The following is a 17528-nucleotide window of genomic DNA, read 5'->3' as shown; positions in this document are numbered from 1 at the left end:
TAAGAACCAAAATGGGGAGTTGTCTTCCAGCTTCAGATATAGCATTCAGAAGACGGAGACTAGCCATCCGTGCGGAATTTGTGCTGGGCTGTACTAGAAATGAACCAATCAGGTCTGGCTCCTTGAACAAAACCCAGTCTATGATCCTTTGCTGATTCTTTCTCTTGAACTCAAGATATAGCCTATCATATAGATGGTTAAATAGTAGTGCCTTGACACTTGTGGAAAGATATGGTGATCTAGCAGTATTATTATTGTGTAACATATTCCAGAAAGACACTGTGGTGTACCTGAGATATGCCCCAAACAGTTCCAGAATGTCGTTGGACAGATGATTGGGGTTGTATTCTTTGAGCAGTTGGCGTGCAGTCCGTGTATGCAAATATCGGAGCAGAGGCTTGGTGGCACTATGCAGATCAAAGGTTGCACCAATATCATTTCTGTCGGACCACCAGCTGTGCACACTGTGAAAACTGGGAATTGAGTGGGAGCGCGAGAAAGATGGCATAAGAAAATCTGGAATGCTGCGTGACTTGAGAGTGAATGAGGCAGATACCGCGGTGACCACACAGACCTGGTAGTAATGAAAGGGACCAAAAGGCTAAGGCATAGCTGCAAATGCATCACCTTATATGGACTAGTCGGTGCATATATAATCTCGTGATCATGATATTTACCAATGTATTTATCTGCCAGGGCCAGATGCACAGCTTTGAGAGCTGTTAGTTCGGAATCCGTCATGGTTACACGGCTAATCGCAGCAACGAGCAAGCGAAAAGCTGAGGAAAATCATGATGAACAGACTCAGCTGTTGATATGCGGCCGGTGGAACAGTGAGGCCATGATGAAACTGAATTCAGAGTTGCGCCAAAGAGATTGGGAGTGACTTGCTGTTACAAAACCCGCTAGTGCAATGATGCATTCGAATTCAAGCACAAGAGCTGTGCCTCAGAGAACGACCTTCGCCGCGAGGAATCCTTCCCACTCCGTCTCTCCCCACCCGCTCGATATTTCGTTGGCGACGAGCCCGTCCCACAGCACAGTCGGCGAGACATGTATCCCGTTCTGCCGGGCGAATTTGACTAGTAGAGTGTATGTCAATTGCAATGCCCTTGACCAACACAAGGCAAACGCACTGGTGTACTTCAAATCGTCAGTGACGCCGTTCCCGCCATTCGGGCTTGTAGTCTTCAGCGTCAATAGCTGGGTCACACCATCCGCCGCACTTTGGTCGACCTCGGCCACGAGCGCCGCGAGTTTTGCGCGGATATCGGCCCGCGTGAGCTTCTCCGTCGGCGCATCGAAGTACTCGCCCTGCCGCGCAAACAGTGCGAGCGAGAACGGCCAGAAAGACGCCGGCGCCGCGCGTGCAACCTGTGCATATCACGTTAGATAGGAGAAAACGTGAAAGAGCGTATGACAACGTACTGCGAGTCCCGCCTCGTGCACCAGCGTCGACGAGACGTGCCACGGCTGCACCTGCGGGCGGAACACGACCTTCACCTTACCGTAGTAGACGCCGCCCGGGCCGAGGAGCGGGCCGAGTATGCTGTCGATCGCGCGTGCCATCTTCGCACTAGGAGCGGTGAGCGGGGCGGACGGCTGAGGGGAGGGCGCACCTGAAGGGGCAGACGTAGTCCACTGCGAATGGTCATCGATCGATGAGTGGCGTCAGAAGAAGTATTGGTGGGATGACGTACGGAAGACGTCGAGAGTGTGCGGCGCGTCGGGGGTGCCCGCGATGAGCAACGCACGGAGGGTGGGTTGGAGGGCCATGACGACGTGGGAGTCAGGAGGAGAGAAGCGGATCGCGTAATCGTCACGCAATGATCGATGATTCCCGACGACTGACAGACCCTAGTGCAAGCACCCAATAAATTAGAAATACATAACAAATTTACATACACATCTTCAATCTTTGTACAACTGCTCAATCAAATAACAATAACCCCTGCAATGAAAACGAAAAAAGTAACCAAATGGCATGGCCCACCACGCAAGCCATCATACCAAGCTGCGCACACGAGCCGCGAGCCGCTCAGGATCCACGGGCTACAAAAATACTCCGTGAGTGAGGCTCTATCACGTCAATAGTGGACTCACAACTGTCAGCAATGCGTTGTCCACCTCATGTTGAGGGCCCGCCGACGCATTACCAGGCTGGAGGCACGGTGGGGACGCGGGCCGAGAGTTCGGCGCCGAGAGCAGGCCCTTCTCAATGAACGTCTTTTCCGTATCGAAATCTGCGTCTGTTGTACGTGTGCGCGTAATATGGATGGTCAAGGAGGACTGTGGAGCAGTATGAGACCATTAAATAGCAGCGAGGGTCAAAACGCACGCGGGGCGATACCGGACGGCTCGGGGACGGCGTGGCATCCCAACGCGACCACGTCTTGACGCCAGTAGTCGGTTCCGGCGACCCGCGGCCGTTTCGCACGATTCGGCGGTTGGACGGACGTGAGTTAAGGCTGCAGAGGTATTAGCCGGCGCAAGCACAAATAAAGAGTGACGTGCGAGGCGAGGAGAGTATTCGAATACACTGATACTGGTCAGCAGAATGCGAAGCAAATCAGGTGGGAGCAACTTGCATTTAGCCAAGAGGGTGTACAGCGCAAGCCAGACATCTGTGCAACGCATCAGTCGATGAACACGGCGGAAGGGAATCCATACAGTTGTACTTCATCGTGGTGAACTAAAGATAACTACATCAGCACGTAGGAAAGCGGATAGATTGGACACGGGGGACATACAGCAATCACCACCGTGACGGATGTGAGGCTGAAAGGACAAAATCAGATTGTCCTGTGCGGATTAAAATTGTCGACGACCTTGTTATCAGTCCAGTTTCTAAATCTCGACGATCAGCGGGTGGCTGACGACTCACTAGACTCGATGGCATACCGATAGTCCACAGAATCATCCGGTCAAGCAGCACCTCCCCGCCTGGCAGATTGTACGGATCGTATAGCTTGCGCATGTAAAAGCAGAGCGAAAGCGTGATAAGGACGTCGAGCACGACGCCGATGTCTAGTGCCGTAGTGATAACCCATCCATATGTGTTCTTGTGGAAATTTAATTATCAAGGTAACTCTGAGCAACGAATGTATATACCTGGTAGTGGAAGCCATTGGGCTGCAATGGAACGTCGTTGACGCCCTCGACGGCCATAGCAAGCCCGCCAACGAGCCGTGCTAGGCCAAGTGAAGCACAGATTCCGGGGATCAGCTTGCGTCCAGACAGGAGATAAATGCGGTAGGTGAAGAAGCCCTGTGTAGATGTATTACCGCCCTGCAGGGTTGCGGATCTGGACGCACCTGCACCATCGCAGTGATAGCAGTTTCGAATACAGGGGTAACCGCCAGCGAATATGAGTTGGCCACCCTCTCGAGCTCGGGAACGCCCGCTTCGAGGATGGTGAAGAAGTAAACTGCATGGCAAGCTGAGATCGTGTGCGCCAGTTCGAGGATGCTACCATATACATCTCCGTCAGCAAACCCCGCCGCGAGCAGATGGAGCGTACAGAAGAGTCCCAACGAAGATACGCAACCACAGACGGTCCTCTGCAGCACTCCTCCAGTAGATGTAGCCCTGAAGCGCAACGATACCGAAGAGAAACACAGAAACGAAAACGCCGATTTCCAGCACGCCGAGAATGAGCGGGCTTTCAACGCCGTACGGAACCATCTTCAAGCTTGCAGTCCGCGGGGGGTGGAGAAAGAAGGACGAAAGGGTAGGAGTCGTCAAGACCCTGAAGTCGAAAAATGGGCGTGGATGGGGAAAGGGCGATAGAAGGAGCAAGCTCGCGGCTAGTGGGTGGGGGAAGGTCATTTATGGGGGACTTCCCGGATGCTGCATCAGGATCGAAGCACAGGAACGCACAACTGGGTAGATGCCTCCCAGGCCCGTGCGAGAGGGTGAAGGATCTTCGGTACTAGTAGTGGCTGACTTGATGTTGATTCTTCATACTGTCGGCTTATCCATGTTAGCTTCGCGACAATGAGCTGCTCGGACCTTCAAAGCTTCACGGGCGGAAAGCGCTCTTGCTCGGGCCACGACGACGTGAGAGTTAAGAGCAAAGAAGTGTCATCGCGTGATTGTTACGCAATGATCACTGATCCTGTAATCACCCCAAGGATTCAGAACAAAAGTGGGGCATTTTTAAAATTTTTAATCAGGGAAATAAAGTTGCCAATAAGGTCTACCATTTTTGTTGCCTAGATATCTCTCCAAAAATGGTCCATATTTCTGACCAGATTTATGGACAATCAAAGTAAAAAAAAAAGGATCCAGATCTCATCACAATCTAGGTCTCAACAAGGTGGCATTTTTGGAAACAAAAAAGGTTTAAAAATGCTATCTTCTTTTCAACCCATATTGTTCTGATATCTTTCCCAACTTTTTCATCTATTTTTTGTCCAAGAAATTGTTATAAAAATAAAACCAGTTTATTCAATAAAAAAAGGAGAACAAAAAGGCAGGTCAGATAATAGTGAAAAAAGGGGTGTATTATTCTTTTTCCCGACGAGCAATCAAGTGGGAAACAGTGGAGGTGCCAGCCCAAATTCGACCGCTGCTGGACTCCAATTTCATCACTCGTGAATCATGCTGGAAGCTGAGTCCAAATATCACCAACCATTGGCTGCGGCTTGAAGGTTTTTTACTCGCCGTCTTGCGGTGGCAATGCATTAAAACCACTGCAAGATTCCCCAATTGCTTCCTTGGGTTCTTTACTCACTCACCCTCCCACTTCCGCTACCAAGACTCCTTTTTAACCAAAGATGCACTGCTCAAAGCCATGGCAGACACACAAGAAGCATTTCTCCCTGTGCTTGCAGCAATTGCAATGCATGCAACACTTTTGGATCTTGCCTTCACTGATGCTGACTAAAGCTCCCCACAAGTGTCAATACCTGTGAATGTCAACACAGATACCTGTGCTCAAACATCTGCAGGTATTACAACTGCAGGTACAAATACCTGTTTCCCCAGATAGCATGAGTACAGGTCTGCCTCAGACAGTTACTGAATGTTCTTGGCCATCTCCTTTTAGTGGATTATGGTTTATATATTTGATGAATATAGCTATTGACAACATCTCATCTGCTTATATTATATATATGACTAGTATAACTACCAGATATTAGTATATTGTGTATTAAAACCTGCAGAATACCTGTGCATGTATCTGTACACATGCGCATAGGTGCCTGTTTCCCACAGATGCTTTAGGGTGCAGTTTTTAAAGATTTGAGGATTAAAAAACGGTTTATAATTTTCCGTATCCCAAACTGGTGTTTATAAACTAGTTTGTAAACCAGGCATCCAAACACGTGATATTCTTGATGTCATTATATAATTTTTTTAGCCCTATATTCTGGGTGAAAGAGACTAGAGTTACCTTTATTCCTCTTTTCACTCAGTAACCTGTGGTACAGGTCATAATTTACTATATATAAGGTACAGGACTTATAATTAATAATTTAGATCAGCTGGCTAGTAGCCATATCACTAAGGTCACGTGACTGGCCTGGTTTATAAACCAGGGACCCAGTCAAATCTTCACTGGTTTATAAACTGGTTTGTAAACCGGATCAAAAAACTGCACCCTAAGATGCTTAAAGTACAGGTGTCTGTTTTAGACATTCCAATACCTGCAGGTAAAGTAGAAGTACCCTACCTGTAACACTCATGGGGAGCTTTAATGCTGACTGGCGCCAGAAAATCCCTTCATCGACAAAAACACACCCTCAACTCTGGGATTCACTCGAACAAACAATAGAGAACATGACCAGCAACTGCGTTGGCGGCATTGTCAATTTCGTCAGCGCGGATGATATCCGCAAATTCTGTCAAGTCAAATGGATCTTCGCATTAATGCTCAAGCATAACCGCCCACTCCCCTTGTATATCAGATTCAATTCCACCACTCTCCCGCAGCTTCTTTGGTTGGAGCTCTGCCAAAACTTCAAACTTGAAGTCAAGCTTGAGAATTTGATGGCAATTTATGACTCCCCCGATGCATACCCTCGATTGAGTGGGTCTATGTTGATCCCAACATTCGGCAACATGGCGTATTCACCAATTATGACTACAAGCCTCCGCGCAAGCATCCCCAAGTCGAGCCACAGAGCGGACAAAAGCAGGATGAGTCATTCCACAATTTCTTCTATCGTCACAAGCTAGAGAACGCATGCACGGACGACAATAAGTTCTACATCTGCCATCTTGTCCCTCATTCGGAAATTGAGAAGACTTGAACGAAACTCGAGTTTATGACGAACGAGTGGGACCTCTGTGAGCCTTTGAATCCGCTAGCCATGGACGACAGGTCCCGGATGGAAGCAGAAGATGATCTATTTGCTGGAGACAGTGATTTTGACGGGCTCTGGCCAAGCCAATCTTCCGTCACCCTGGATTTGCCAGAGATACATCCCAACACGGCCGCTGTTGTCTAAGAACCCAATACTGTGGCTGATGACCTCCTTACGGGGTCCCAGTTAGAACATGCTGAAGTAGACAGGACTTGCAGCTGCCCATAGAGACGTACTCAGTGGTGGACACTCTACATGTTCACTTTGGTTTTCGAAGTTCCAAGGGCGATTTCCTGCCCAAGGAAATGTTACAGCCGCATGTGGCACTCAATGCCATGGGAAATGATGACTGGGACACAGACCTGCCCCAAGCTGTGGGTGCATTTCTACACACACTCCAGTCCGCCAGCTCACTTGCTGATGTTTCGTTCAGCTCTTTTGATTTAACGCACCATGATCTTTGGGAATAGCGCGGAATCGATGTTCAAGTTGTGGAACGAGTGGATGCAAAAGAGGAGCATGGGAGATATGTTTTCATCGTTCGGCCCCATGGTGAAGGCAAGAGCGAGCAATCTTGCATCGTGATACCCTGTGCCCAGGCTGTACTGAACTTGTTGCGCTCATCCATCCGAGATTGGTCGACAATCATCGCTCTTCTTGTCCTTGGCGGAAGCTAATTTTACACTGCTGTGGAAGACGCTCCGACGTGTTGGAGCCCAGCAGTTCCACCGCCAATGCCTTGAATGGGCTTTCGCAAGGCAAATTACATACCGACACTCCTTGACTACTACGGATATGTCAGGCTTGCTGACAAACTATTACGCTCGCCTTGGAGCAAACTTGCGATTCATGCTGGTGGCATCATTTCGCGAATCGCCCATCTTATCATAGAGAGCCCGATTAGTCTTTGCTCACAAGACAACCTTGACATATATGATGCCAATGCATCCTTTCCTATTCCCGGGCCAAAACGGGCTGTTTTCTTTGAGAAATTGACAGCCGAGCAAGAGGATCTGATTTGTGGGGTTTATTCAATAGCAACAGGTCAGTCAAACCGAAAATCTAGCACATGGACTGATTATTTTTAGATCAATTGGATCGACGAGACGTAGTGCTCTGCCGGGCCGGGCTGCCTGAGCCCAGCCGAGGAATTCCCAAGCCTGGGCCCGGGGCCCTTGACAGGCCCGGCCCGAGCCCTCGGGCTTTAAGCCCGGGCGGCATGGGTACAACAGAAGCCCAAGGTCGGGCCTTGGGATTTCCCAGGCCTGAGCCTCAGGCCCGCCTAAGCCTGAGCCCTGATCCGGGCCGGGCTCGGGCTGCCCGACGCGGGCTGGGCCAGGCTTCGGGCTCCAAGCCCGGCCCGGCAGAGCACTAACGAGATGCCACGGGCCATCAACAGTGTCGTCTATCTCGGTGGCTCACCATTTGCGCAATCAGGTCTCAATATTGGATGGTGGTCACCAAACTGTGACAAGTGGTTTGACAAGGAACTCGTCAAGATGGAGTTGGGGCAAGGAGTATTGTAAACGTAGGAACAGTGGGGCAAGTCCCTCCGACTGATGACCAAGTCCATGAAAATCTAGCAAGCACAGCACAAACTGGGAACTGAATATCTGCGTGCTCATTCGTAGTGTGACTTCACTTTTTTTTTTTTTTGTAAATTGATAATAAATGAATGAAAATTTCCTGCTGCCGATACGTGGCCGTGAGTCGGCCGATCATCGGCCACTAAGAATAATGCACCCTTTTTTCACTATTATCTGACCTGCCTTTTTGTTCTCCTTTTTTATTGACTAAACTGGTTTTATTTTTATAACAATTTCTTGGACAAAAAATAGATGAAAAAGTTGGGAAAGATATCAGAACAATATGGGTTGAAAAGAAGATAGCATTTTTAAAGCTCTTTGTGTTTCCAAAAATGCCACCTTATTGAGACCTAGATTGTGATCATATCTGGGTCCTTTTTTTTACTTTTATTGTCCATAAATCTGGTCAGAAATATGGACCATTTTTGGAGGGATATCTAGGCAACAAAAATGATAGACATTATTGGCAACTTTATTTCCCTCATCAAAATTTTTTAAAAATGCCCCACTTTTGTTCCGAATCCTCGGGGTGAATGATGTTGCTAGCTACAAACATGCTAGATATTCTGGACTTTGGACTATATATCTAGCGCCTGTTAATAACAATTCTTAGCAAAGATGTTAAAAACTTGCTACTTGCTAGATAAAAACTATATTTAACATGCTATAAAGAATTGACTATGCTAAAAATGAGCTGTTGCTAGTCATCAATGTCCCAGTCCTCTTTGTCATCCACCTCTATGGCCACTGGCTTAGCTTGGGGTTGAAAGGTAGTGCCTAGTGCCGTTGGCTGGGTTAATGGCACGGTATTTCGGTGAATTTCCATGTGATATAGTTAATACATCCATCATCAAGTCACTCCTCCTTGATCTCGCAATCCAGTGCATCAGAATATAGAAATCAATGTATTCAGAATGAGATGAACAATTTAGATACTTTTGCTCAAATTCTGAATATTTATCAATATTTATCATCTACATTTATGTGGCTTGATGCTAAAAGTGTTATAAACAAGATAATAACATGCTAAAAATGGCACTGTTTTTAACCTCCGAGTTCTTAGCACAGCGCTAATCCGGAGTCGAGACAGAGGGAAGCTGCATAAGTAATCTATTAACAATATGTATATCGAAAATACTGTATGTCCATATTGGAGAACTTTTGACCCAACTAATAACTAGGGATGAGCACGGGTCAACCCACGGGTGTCCGGAGGCTGACTCGGACCCAGACCTGCACAGCCACTGATCTGTGACCCGCGGCTCCGGGTACGGGTCCCCCGCCGGGTTGCAAGGTGGAGGGAGAATTTGGCGACAAATAATACTGAGGAAAAAGAGGGTAAGAGGCAGAATTGAACGCAGGACCCCTCGGTAAAGTTCCAACAGGCAAGCCAACAGTAAATCACTATAAGCCAGCTAGACTGAGTAGGCACGGGTCAAGCTGCAGCTGACCCGGATCCGTACCCGCACGGCTCAAACCCGCCAACCCGCGTGGGTCAGCCGGACCCGTGCTCATCCCTACTAATAACAACATGATGTCAACGGGCGGCAAGTCTGTCAGGATCCACCGGCTACGAAATACCGCGCCTCAGTGGGATTTTAGCATAGAAGCATGGGTGCATACAATGGCCGAGAGGAAGCGTTTCTGAATGCCAGAAAAATCTAAGTCGGTGTCCACCGTCCGTGTTTTTGTGACATGGATCGTCAAGGACGACTGTCGCTCAGTCAGCAGTCCGTCTCACTGTATATACTAGGCCCGGGTATCATGATGGAGGTGCAGAAAGATGACACTCACCCGCGGCGGCGTAACAGGCCGGCTTGGCGTCGTCGTCGTGGCCTCCCAGCGCGACCAGGTCACAACATCGTTGTTCGCCCCGGGAGACCCGCGGCCCCTGCGCACGAGCTTCCGGTTGGCGGACCGCGAGTTAAGGCTTCATATACATTAGCACAACGATATATGGCAAATTAAAGAGACGTGCGAGGCGAGGAGCGCATTTGAGTACACTAGGAAAGATCAGCACGGGAGGGCGCAGAAGCGGCAAGAGAAGTGGACGACTTGCGTTTGGCCAAAAGGGTGTACAGGCCGAGCCAGATGACTATGGAGCTGTTATGAGCCAGAGAAGAGAAACCTGGAACAGGTGATCTTACAGTTGTGTTTCATGGTAGCGAACTGGGCACAATGAGCGTGGCCCAACAGAGGGAATAATCACAGGAACTGACTGTTACTACCACAGCAATAGATGTAAGGCTGGAAATAACTTGGCTTGGACAGTGGATATAACTTGAATTGGAAACCCACCTTGTGATTAGTCCTGTTTCTGGAAAAGGATGTCATTAATTTCGCCGTTATGGGAGTCAAACGACATGCCAATCGTCCACAGAATCAGCCGGTCAAACAGCATGTCGCCGCCCGGCATGTTGTCCGGGTCATATAAGCGTCGGATATAAAAACAGAGCGACAGAGTGATAAAGACGTCCAAAACAACACCAATATCCAATGCAGTGGTGATGATCCATCCATATGTGTCCTGTGCGGGGTATCATATGGTAGCGCACGAATCGTAGAGGCAACACACTTGGTAATAAAAGCCATCAGGTTGCATAGGGACGTTGTTGAATGCTTCCACCGCCATCGTGAGGCCTCCGACAAGCCGCCCTACCCCGAGCACAACACAAATGGATGGTATTAGCTTGCTCCCCGAAAGAAGGAAAATTCGATATGTGAAGAAGCCCTTGAATGATAAGGTAAATGCGAACCCTGAGCAAAAAAAAATCGGACCCACCTGAACGACCGCTGTAATCAGGGTTTCAAACACCGGCGTCATGGCGAGCGAATACGAGTTGGCCGACTTTTCCAGCTCGGCTGTGCCAGCCTGAATTACGGTGAAGAAGTAGATCGCATGACAGGTCGCAATCGTGTGGCCGAGCTCGAAAAGCCTAAAAAGAGACCTTTCTGTTAGCGCAGTTTATGCGCAACTTGAGCCAGACGCAAGACGCACAGAAGAGCTCCAACAAGGACTCGTAACCACCACCGATCGTCCGCAGCGCTCCGCCAGAAGATATATCCCTGCAGGGCGACGACACCAAACAAAAATATGGCGACAAAGGCACCAATCTCTAGAACGCCAAATAGAGGTGGCGTGTCGACGCCATATGGTACCATGGTGAAGTTTTTCAGAGCCGAGGTAGGAAGAGTGGGAGAGGAAGCGAGTGATCGAGACCTAAAAGACCTGAGGATCGGAAAACGAGAGTCGATAAGAAAGGCAAGCTCACCGCTCGAGATGCGGAAAAAGCATATATAAGGACCTGACCAAACGCGAGGTCATCACAATAGAAGCACCGGCAGTGCACAGGGAGGTGAACGCAGAGACAGGGCCGATGGCTCCCAGGCTCGTGCAAGAATAAGAACAGCGTCGATGCGAGAAAGGGTGATGCTGATCCTTCGTAGAGTCTGTATTATCTGGAGGATATCATGTTGGTTTGTGGTTAATCGACCAGACGTTGGGAGTTATGTGTCGTCCATAACACAAACCAAACACGAACGCGGCGTTGGAACTTGAAGGGCAATGAAAGGGTTGCAGGTACTAGAAGCTTAAGGCTGCAGTTTCTCGCATTGCTTGAATCTCAGGCGTGCGCCCGACATCATTCTACAGCTTATGGCATAATGTCGGGAGCTGGAAGAAATATTAATAACCGGACTTATATGCTGTCATCTCTATATCGGGCCATCTTTCACTTGCTTCCCTCACACAAGCTCAGCAGCGATGTCCTGGCAGGGTACACCTCTCATCCACCGATGCATCTCAGTGACCTCACAACACTGTGCAGAATACATCGATGGCAACCTAATACCTAGTGGCAGTGTCATGCGCGCAGCGATTATTGGAATTCAGGGCGGGGTGTGGGCAAACAGCCCAGACTACACCGTGCGTGCCTCCTTGCTGTATTACGGCTCCTTACTACCACCGTGACTGTAGATTTCGTCAGTCGACCAGAACACCATAGTGCGAGCGTTCGAGCGGCCCGGAACGATCCCAGCCATGTCGTTTGGAGGGAATAAATACCGACTCATCGTCCAGGACGCGACAGAGATGATTGGGAGGCGCGAGACGGATCCGGTGCGCCACATCGGGCCTTTCTACCTTCATCGCTTGGCTGACTGGCACTGAGCAGACGAGCGGGTGTTTCATGTATCGCACCAAGCAGACGGTGCTCGTCACAGAGTACGATTCCCCGGTCATGATTCATGACACGCAAAAAGTGGTCACGCGGCTTGGCGAGTATTTAGTCTCGGCGGGCTATTAGAAATGTTTAAACGGCATTGCCTTCGAATTCCAAAATCTACAGTACGAATTGAAAAAAAATCATAAAGTATAAGTAACTTCCCTAATTTTGGTTTAAAATGGTCCTCCGAACTCATGCTTTGCATCCCGGCCAAAGGCGATCGGGGACTCAGATCGGTGAGAACGGTCAGACTGCAGTCATCGTCAGAAAATGGAGCATATATCAAACGGATAGAGCATACGCCGTTTCGGAGGGACTTCATGGGGTGTCCCTCGCTGTCTGCATCGATTTTGACCACTGCACTGCGGTGCACGTCTGCCCACACATTGATCAGTCGACTTCAGATGTGAGACTGTGGGTGAGACGACGCACGTATACCATCCTCCCGGCTGCCTGTTGGTTTGGAGCGCGTGTCGTGCGGCACACCGCCCGTCGCAGAAGACGTCGCCCCATGACTGCGACTGCGTGTGCCGCTCGGATTTACCAGCGCACGGACGTTGAGATTGCTCAACTACTAGCCGTCAGCTCATGCGCAGATATATGGAGGCAAACAACCCACCATCGTGAGTACATAGACTCGTCCAAGGCAGTAGGCAATTCCAAGCGGGACTTGGATAAGTCAGTGACCGGCCGAGGCACGAAAAAAAATGCAGACCGTTGCTCTCGTTGTTGACCAGATAAGAAATATTCGCCGCGAGCGCAACTGCCGCGCTAGCGCTGCCGGTCTGGATCGTCTGCAGGGCAAGACGGTTAAGCATGCTTTGCGTCTCCTTGAAGCTACTCTTCACGCGGCGGAACTGCCAAACGAGCGCGACAGCGATGAGGAGGTCAGTCACGGCCTGCGAAATGACCCATGTGGCAGCGAAGACGCGGGCCTTGCTCCGGTCGACGTACGACGGGAAGCGGGTGACGGTGATTCCCGTGGCGAAGCAGGCGCCGGTCTGTAGATGGTGAGCGGGGGTAGAAAGTATGGGGCGGGGACGGACCGCAACAATAATGACGAGGAAAAAGAATAAGGTGATAAAAATATTCTTGGAACTACGTTTGTTAGCTATGCTTCGAAGGAGAAGACGACGCACAATCGCCAGTACCGCGCAACGAGGAAGACCTGCACTTCCGCCGCGACCAGGCCCGTTGTGAAGATCAATAGCGGGAACGTCTGTGATTCATGAGCCAACTTTGCGTGAGGGTGCTGAACCGCGGACCCAATTCTGGTTGCTCAAGTAAAGCATGTCACCGGCGTGCGTGATCGTGTAGAGGTACACGGCCGCATAGTTCCCCACAGCGGACGCTGTGTCCAGAAGAAAGGCGCTGATCACGAGCGCCTTGAGATACCAGTCGTCGTTGGGAAAAGACCGAAAGTAGCGGATGACCTGGCTAGCTTCGACGGAATATAGTAACTGCGAGTCGAATGAAAAAGCAGCGAAAAAGGGGCAGGTCGAAACACAGCACATACAGAGTTGACCCATGTACCGACGAGGAGCGCGCTGGCGTCAGTCGCAGCGTTAGCGTAGTCGTGGGGCGGGAATGCGGCGGCACATACCCAGTAACGATGTCGAGGGAAGGCATGTGGGAGAGGAGAGAGAGGACGACTCACAAGTGAGTCCACGATATAGCCGCCGAATGATCTGCGCGATCGGAGCGTATAGGGGCCCTTGAGTTGTCATGGAGGCGCCAAGAGGGCGTGCTCAAGGGGGTGCTGCATGTGCTGACCCGAGTGCCCCGAGTTGTCCTGCGAGGTCATGGAGGAAAAAAAAAGCGCCACATAGCAACGTGATCGTCACCGTGACCAAGCGCCGTGACCGACGTCGGATCTGGGGACGCGGGTCTTTCGGGGTCACGGTGTGAGAGCCAAGCTCTGGCTCTATGGGCAAGGCCATTGTTTCTGACTACAGTTCACGCGCCGCCGATGCCCATCGGTACGGAGGGCCTCGAATCCCGACAAAGTTTGCCGCGGCGCCCGACGCACTTCCTGCCCCGTCGTTGTGGGGCACTCTTTTTTTTTTTTGAATTTCCGATCGGCACACGACCCACTCACTAACCATTAGGGGAAATAGCTACGGTTTTATCGGCCCGAACCCGATGGAGGTGTTGACACCAGAATTATTTTCCTGACTAGTACTCTTGAGGTGTGTACGTGCACTCGTATATATCAAGATACTTGAGCCTCCAAGTATCGCGCCCAACCAGTGTAACGCTCGCCGGCGATTAACTGGCGTGCCGTACGTGTGGTGCGCAGCATCACGACAGCTGACGTACGTGACAACGCATGACCACAGTCGACGGCGGCCGAAGCCTGCCGATCTATTCTATCTTCGCCTCCTCCCCCATCCCCTTCGCCATTGCTCCCGCCCCCGATCCGCCCTCCCGCCCAGCGCTGCATCTACGCGTCTGCAACAACCGCAATATCGCGCTCGACAACCTGCCGTATACGCGCCACTCGCTATGGACTCAGACGAAGACGACAAATCGTCTGTTCTGCAGTCCACTAATGAGACGCTGGTCCCTCTGCAGGCAACGACCCTTTCGTCGTTGAGGGCCGCTGCAAAGGCCCTCGACAACGCGCGTACCGCCCTGAACAACGCGCAAACGGGCGTAACACCGGTGGTACCGGTCGCAGTCGTTGACACACTACAGCTAGAAGTGGCGAAGCTACAAGCGAGGCTGCTTGAAGCGCAGAATTTGAATGCGGCGCTCCGAGATGAGCTGAGGGTTGAAAGGGACCAGAGGGCAGAGGCAGAGAGGGAGCGGGTTGACTTGCAGAAGGCATTGGCGGTGTCGGAACACGCCCGGGAGACCTTGGAGGCCACTAAGGAGCAGGAGCAGAGGATTCTGGCAGAGCAGCGAGCATGGATCGCCACAAATCTCAAGAGGATGGGAGAATACGTCCACTCTGGTGCGTCTCTTTGTCCTTGTTGTGGGTGACCGATAAACCATGTGCAGGCTCGATTTCCCAGCTGCCTGAACTTCCACCCGATTTCCAGACCAGCTCCCGTGCGTGCTCAGCATTACTCTTCACGTTCGGCCTCTTACTGTACCTCCAAAGCCGTCATGTCGAGCACCTCACCGACTGCGCTTCCTCCCCCGCAATCTCGTGGAGACTTCTACCGCCCTCCAAGGTCCCTCTCGCGCAGCCGCTCTCGCTCCCCGCGTGAGTCCCCTTGTCTTTCACTCCCGCCCTGTCGTAACATGTGTGTTCCAGCACCACCACCCCAGCGCCGACGACGCTCCCCCTCCCCCTGCGCCGCAACGTCCGCTGCGGGACCGAATCGGCGGCCCCGTGGGTCAGCGGGAGCGCGACCGGCGCCGCGAGCCATATAGGCGAAGCATAACCCCAGAACGAAGGAGATAGATGTTGCTGCATTTGCGTTGAGTGTCCTGCTCCTATGGCCGATGCACAGCCGCAATTCAAAAATGTTTAGGTGGGAAACGTTAGTGGGAATATATAAAGTTTTTTCTTGGCCCAAAAACTCATTGCAAAACATTAAATATTTTGGTCCTAAAAATCCTGTTGCCCCAGCCAAGTCAACATTTTTTGGGCAGAAAAGCTCAAAGTTTTTTACACAATAAAAAATTAATTGCAAAACTTTATATATTCCCACTAACGTTTCCCACCTAAACATTTTTGAATCACAGCTGTGATGGGCCATCCAGGTCTCGACCACCATCAAGCTGTCAACGTCGCGTGGCGTCACGTCACGCGACGTTGACACATTCGACACGTGGAACTGGATTTACTTCGATGTTTTGTTCATTCTTTGCTCGACGCCGTGAATTGTAATATGACAACTTGTATTTTGCTTATATTTGATAAATCGGACCTATGTTTTTAGTAAAGCCTTCCATATTGGGTGACTTCCTGTAAGGGAAAAGAAATTAGATGTAATTTCTGAGCGGTGCCAACCTGTCACTTTTTTAAGGAGGAATTTATGTTTTTAAGAGGAGGCTTCCGCACAATTTGATAGATGATCAAGATCATCATCACGTGTCAACACTTCTCTTGCGTCAACACTTCTCTCCGCACTTTCATGGCCGCATTTCTGCTTCTACTCCAAATTCACTAACAGATGGAGGATGACAATGATGACGATGAGATAGATGTTTGGGGGGCAGTCCTCTTACTAGGGTTTATGGAGGCTCATTGGCTTAGAGTTCAGCGACGCAATCCGAGCCAACTATATCTGTGTTGACCCCAACCGCTTCCTAACCCACGGATGGACACCCTGTGGCAGGCACCTTATATGAGCCGCGATGACCGTGCATTCATCACCACAATGGGCTTTAGGGCTTGGTTTCTTCGACACCGTGACATTTGACTACATCATGAAGTCGGGATTTGACAGGGCTTGGTATGCAACATCAATATCACACGATGATGTTTCAAGAACAGGACAGTCACATCCAGGTGCACGGTCATTGGATTCGGCAGGGGCACTAGACTTGGTACTCCACTATCTCAATTCAATAAAATTTCCTTCTAGCAAATCTTCACACTCATTCCAACCACCACTGTGTCTGATTTGCCCTTAGAGTTCTTCGCTTTATCCCCGAATCACAAATCCAGGGGCCAAGAACTGACGAAGAGTTCCAACGGCTCAATAACCTGATTACTGAATGTCATCCACAACTAACAGGCACCTTTGCCACTATTGATGGGCTCAATCTTCCCTTGCAAACATCTGGAGACCCAGAGGTTGAGAATGCGACCTACAACGGCTGGCTTTGCAAGCACTTTATTAGTTCTATGCTTGTGTTTTCTCCCCAAGGTGCATCAGCAATGCATTGACTTGGATGTCTAATCTAACTGAACACAGGAACAAATATTGCTGCTTCTCTCAACAAGCCTGGAAGCTGGCATGACTTGTGCGTGGCAAAACCAATCTACAAAAAGCTGTTGGACATGACACCTAATGGCTGGTACCTTTGCGCTGACACAGCATTTCTGCAGGGAACAGCTCAAATCGCTGGTAAAATCTGTGCACCAATCAAGACTGGACAGGTTCTGGCAGGTGTCAGGGGAACCCCCGCTTCGGCCTCCTTCGGACCCTCCGAACGCATCCGAGGCGCATCCGACCGGCGCCCCCTCGGACGCTCCGACCCACCCCGACCATCGTCCCACGGCCTCCTTCGCCCGCACAATCACCGATCCGTCAAGACCCTCCCAACGATCACCTTGGGACAGAGCCTGCGACGCCGCTCAGGCCTTCTGCGCTCTACGTCGGCAGTTACGGACGACCAGTATATAGTTGGCGCCCTAGCAGGCGGACCCTTAGAGTTTCTTCTCTTTGGATCCTCCCCTGCTAGGTCGGTCCCTCCGTGTATTTCCCATAGCTTTTATTCACGCTTTG

General features: G+C 50.4%; 5 protein-coding genes across 5 annotated transcripts; 2 read left to right on the top strand and 3 right to left on the bottom strand.

Annotated features, from left to right (window-relative positions):
- Window positions 1-948: 948 nt before the first annotated feature.
- MIND_01281800 (uncharacterized protein) lies at window positions 949-3828 on the bottom strand (the record flags this gene model as incomplete). The annotated part of the gene is made up of 16 exons (XM_037369289.1): window positions 949-1082; window positions 1137-1374; window positions 1429-1576; window positions 1620-1641; window positions 1701-1857; window positions 2011-2052; window positions 2104-2289; window positions 2339-2468; window positions 2585-2624; window positions 2671-2692; window positions 2751-2778; window positions 2829-2847; window positions 2902-3061; window positions 3112-3267; window positions 3315-3468; window positions 3521-3828. 16 exons carry the CDS (start codon window positions 3826-3828, stop codon window positions 949-951), a joined length of 1944 nt encoding a protein of 647 aa, XP_037214495.1.
- Window positions 3829-10202: 6374 nt separating this feature from the next.
- Window positions 10203-11059, bottom strand: MIND_01281700 (uncharacterized protein; the record flags this gene model as incomplete). Its single annotated transcript, XM_037369288.1, has 4 exons — window positions 10203-10424; window positions 10473-10628; window positions 10680-10833; window positions 10896-11059. 4 exons carry the CDS (start codon window positions 11057-11059, stop codon window positions 10203-10205), a joined length of 696 nt encoding a protein of 231 aa, XP_037214494.1.
- Window positions 11060-11627: 568 nt separating this feature from the next.
- MIND_01281600 (Profilin) lies at window positions 11628-12201 on the top strand (the record flags this gene model as incomplete). The annotated part of the gene is made up of 4 exons (XM_037369287.1): window positions 11628-11673; window positions 11725-11822; window positions 11874-12014; window positions 12070-12201. The coding sequence occupies exons 1-4, from the start codon at window positions 11661-11663 to the stop codon at window positions 12199-12201; spliced, it is 384 nt and encodes a 127-aa protein (XP_037214493.1). The 5' UTR covers window positions 11628-11660.
- A 92-nt stretch (window positions 12202-12293) lies between these two features.
- MIND_01281500 (uncharacterized protein) lies at window positions 12294-13749 on the bottom strand (the record flags this gene model as incomplete). Its single annotated transcript, XM_037369286.1, has 10 exons — window positions 12294-12371; window positions 12422-12495; window positions 12553-12691; window positions 12740-12789; window positions 12836-13121; window positions 13167-13218; window positions 13260-13339; window positions 13386-13580; window positions 13637-13667; window positions 13724-13749. 10 exons carry the CDS (start codon window positions 13747-13749, stop codon window positions 12294-12296), a joined length of 1011 nt encoding a protein of 336 aa, XP_037214492.1.
- A 699-nt stretch (window positions 13750-14448) lies between these two features.
- Window positions 14449-15501, top strand: MIND_01281400 (uncharacterized protein; the record flags this gene model as incomplete). The annotated part of the gene is made up of 4 exons (XM_037369285.1): window positions 14449-15076; window positions 15124-15174; window positions 15227-15331; window positions 15383-15501. Exons 1-4 carry the CDS (start codon window positions 14626-14628, stop codon window positions 15499-15501), a joined length of 726 nt encoding a protein of 241 aa, XP_037214491.1. The 5' UTR covers window positions 14449-14625.
- Window positions 15502-17528: the final 2027 nt, after the last annotated feature.

Source organism: Mycena indigotica (assembly GCF_014461135.1).
Source record: "Mycena indigotica strain 171206Taipei chromosome Unknown Mind.scaff0013, whole genome shotgun sequence".
In the NCBI taxonomy this organism is placed as follows: Eukaryota; Fungi; Basidiomycota; class Agaricomycetes; order Agaricales; family Mycenaceae; genus Mycena; species Mycena indigotica.
This window is presented reverse-complemented; position numbering and strand designations above follow the sequence as displayed.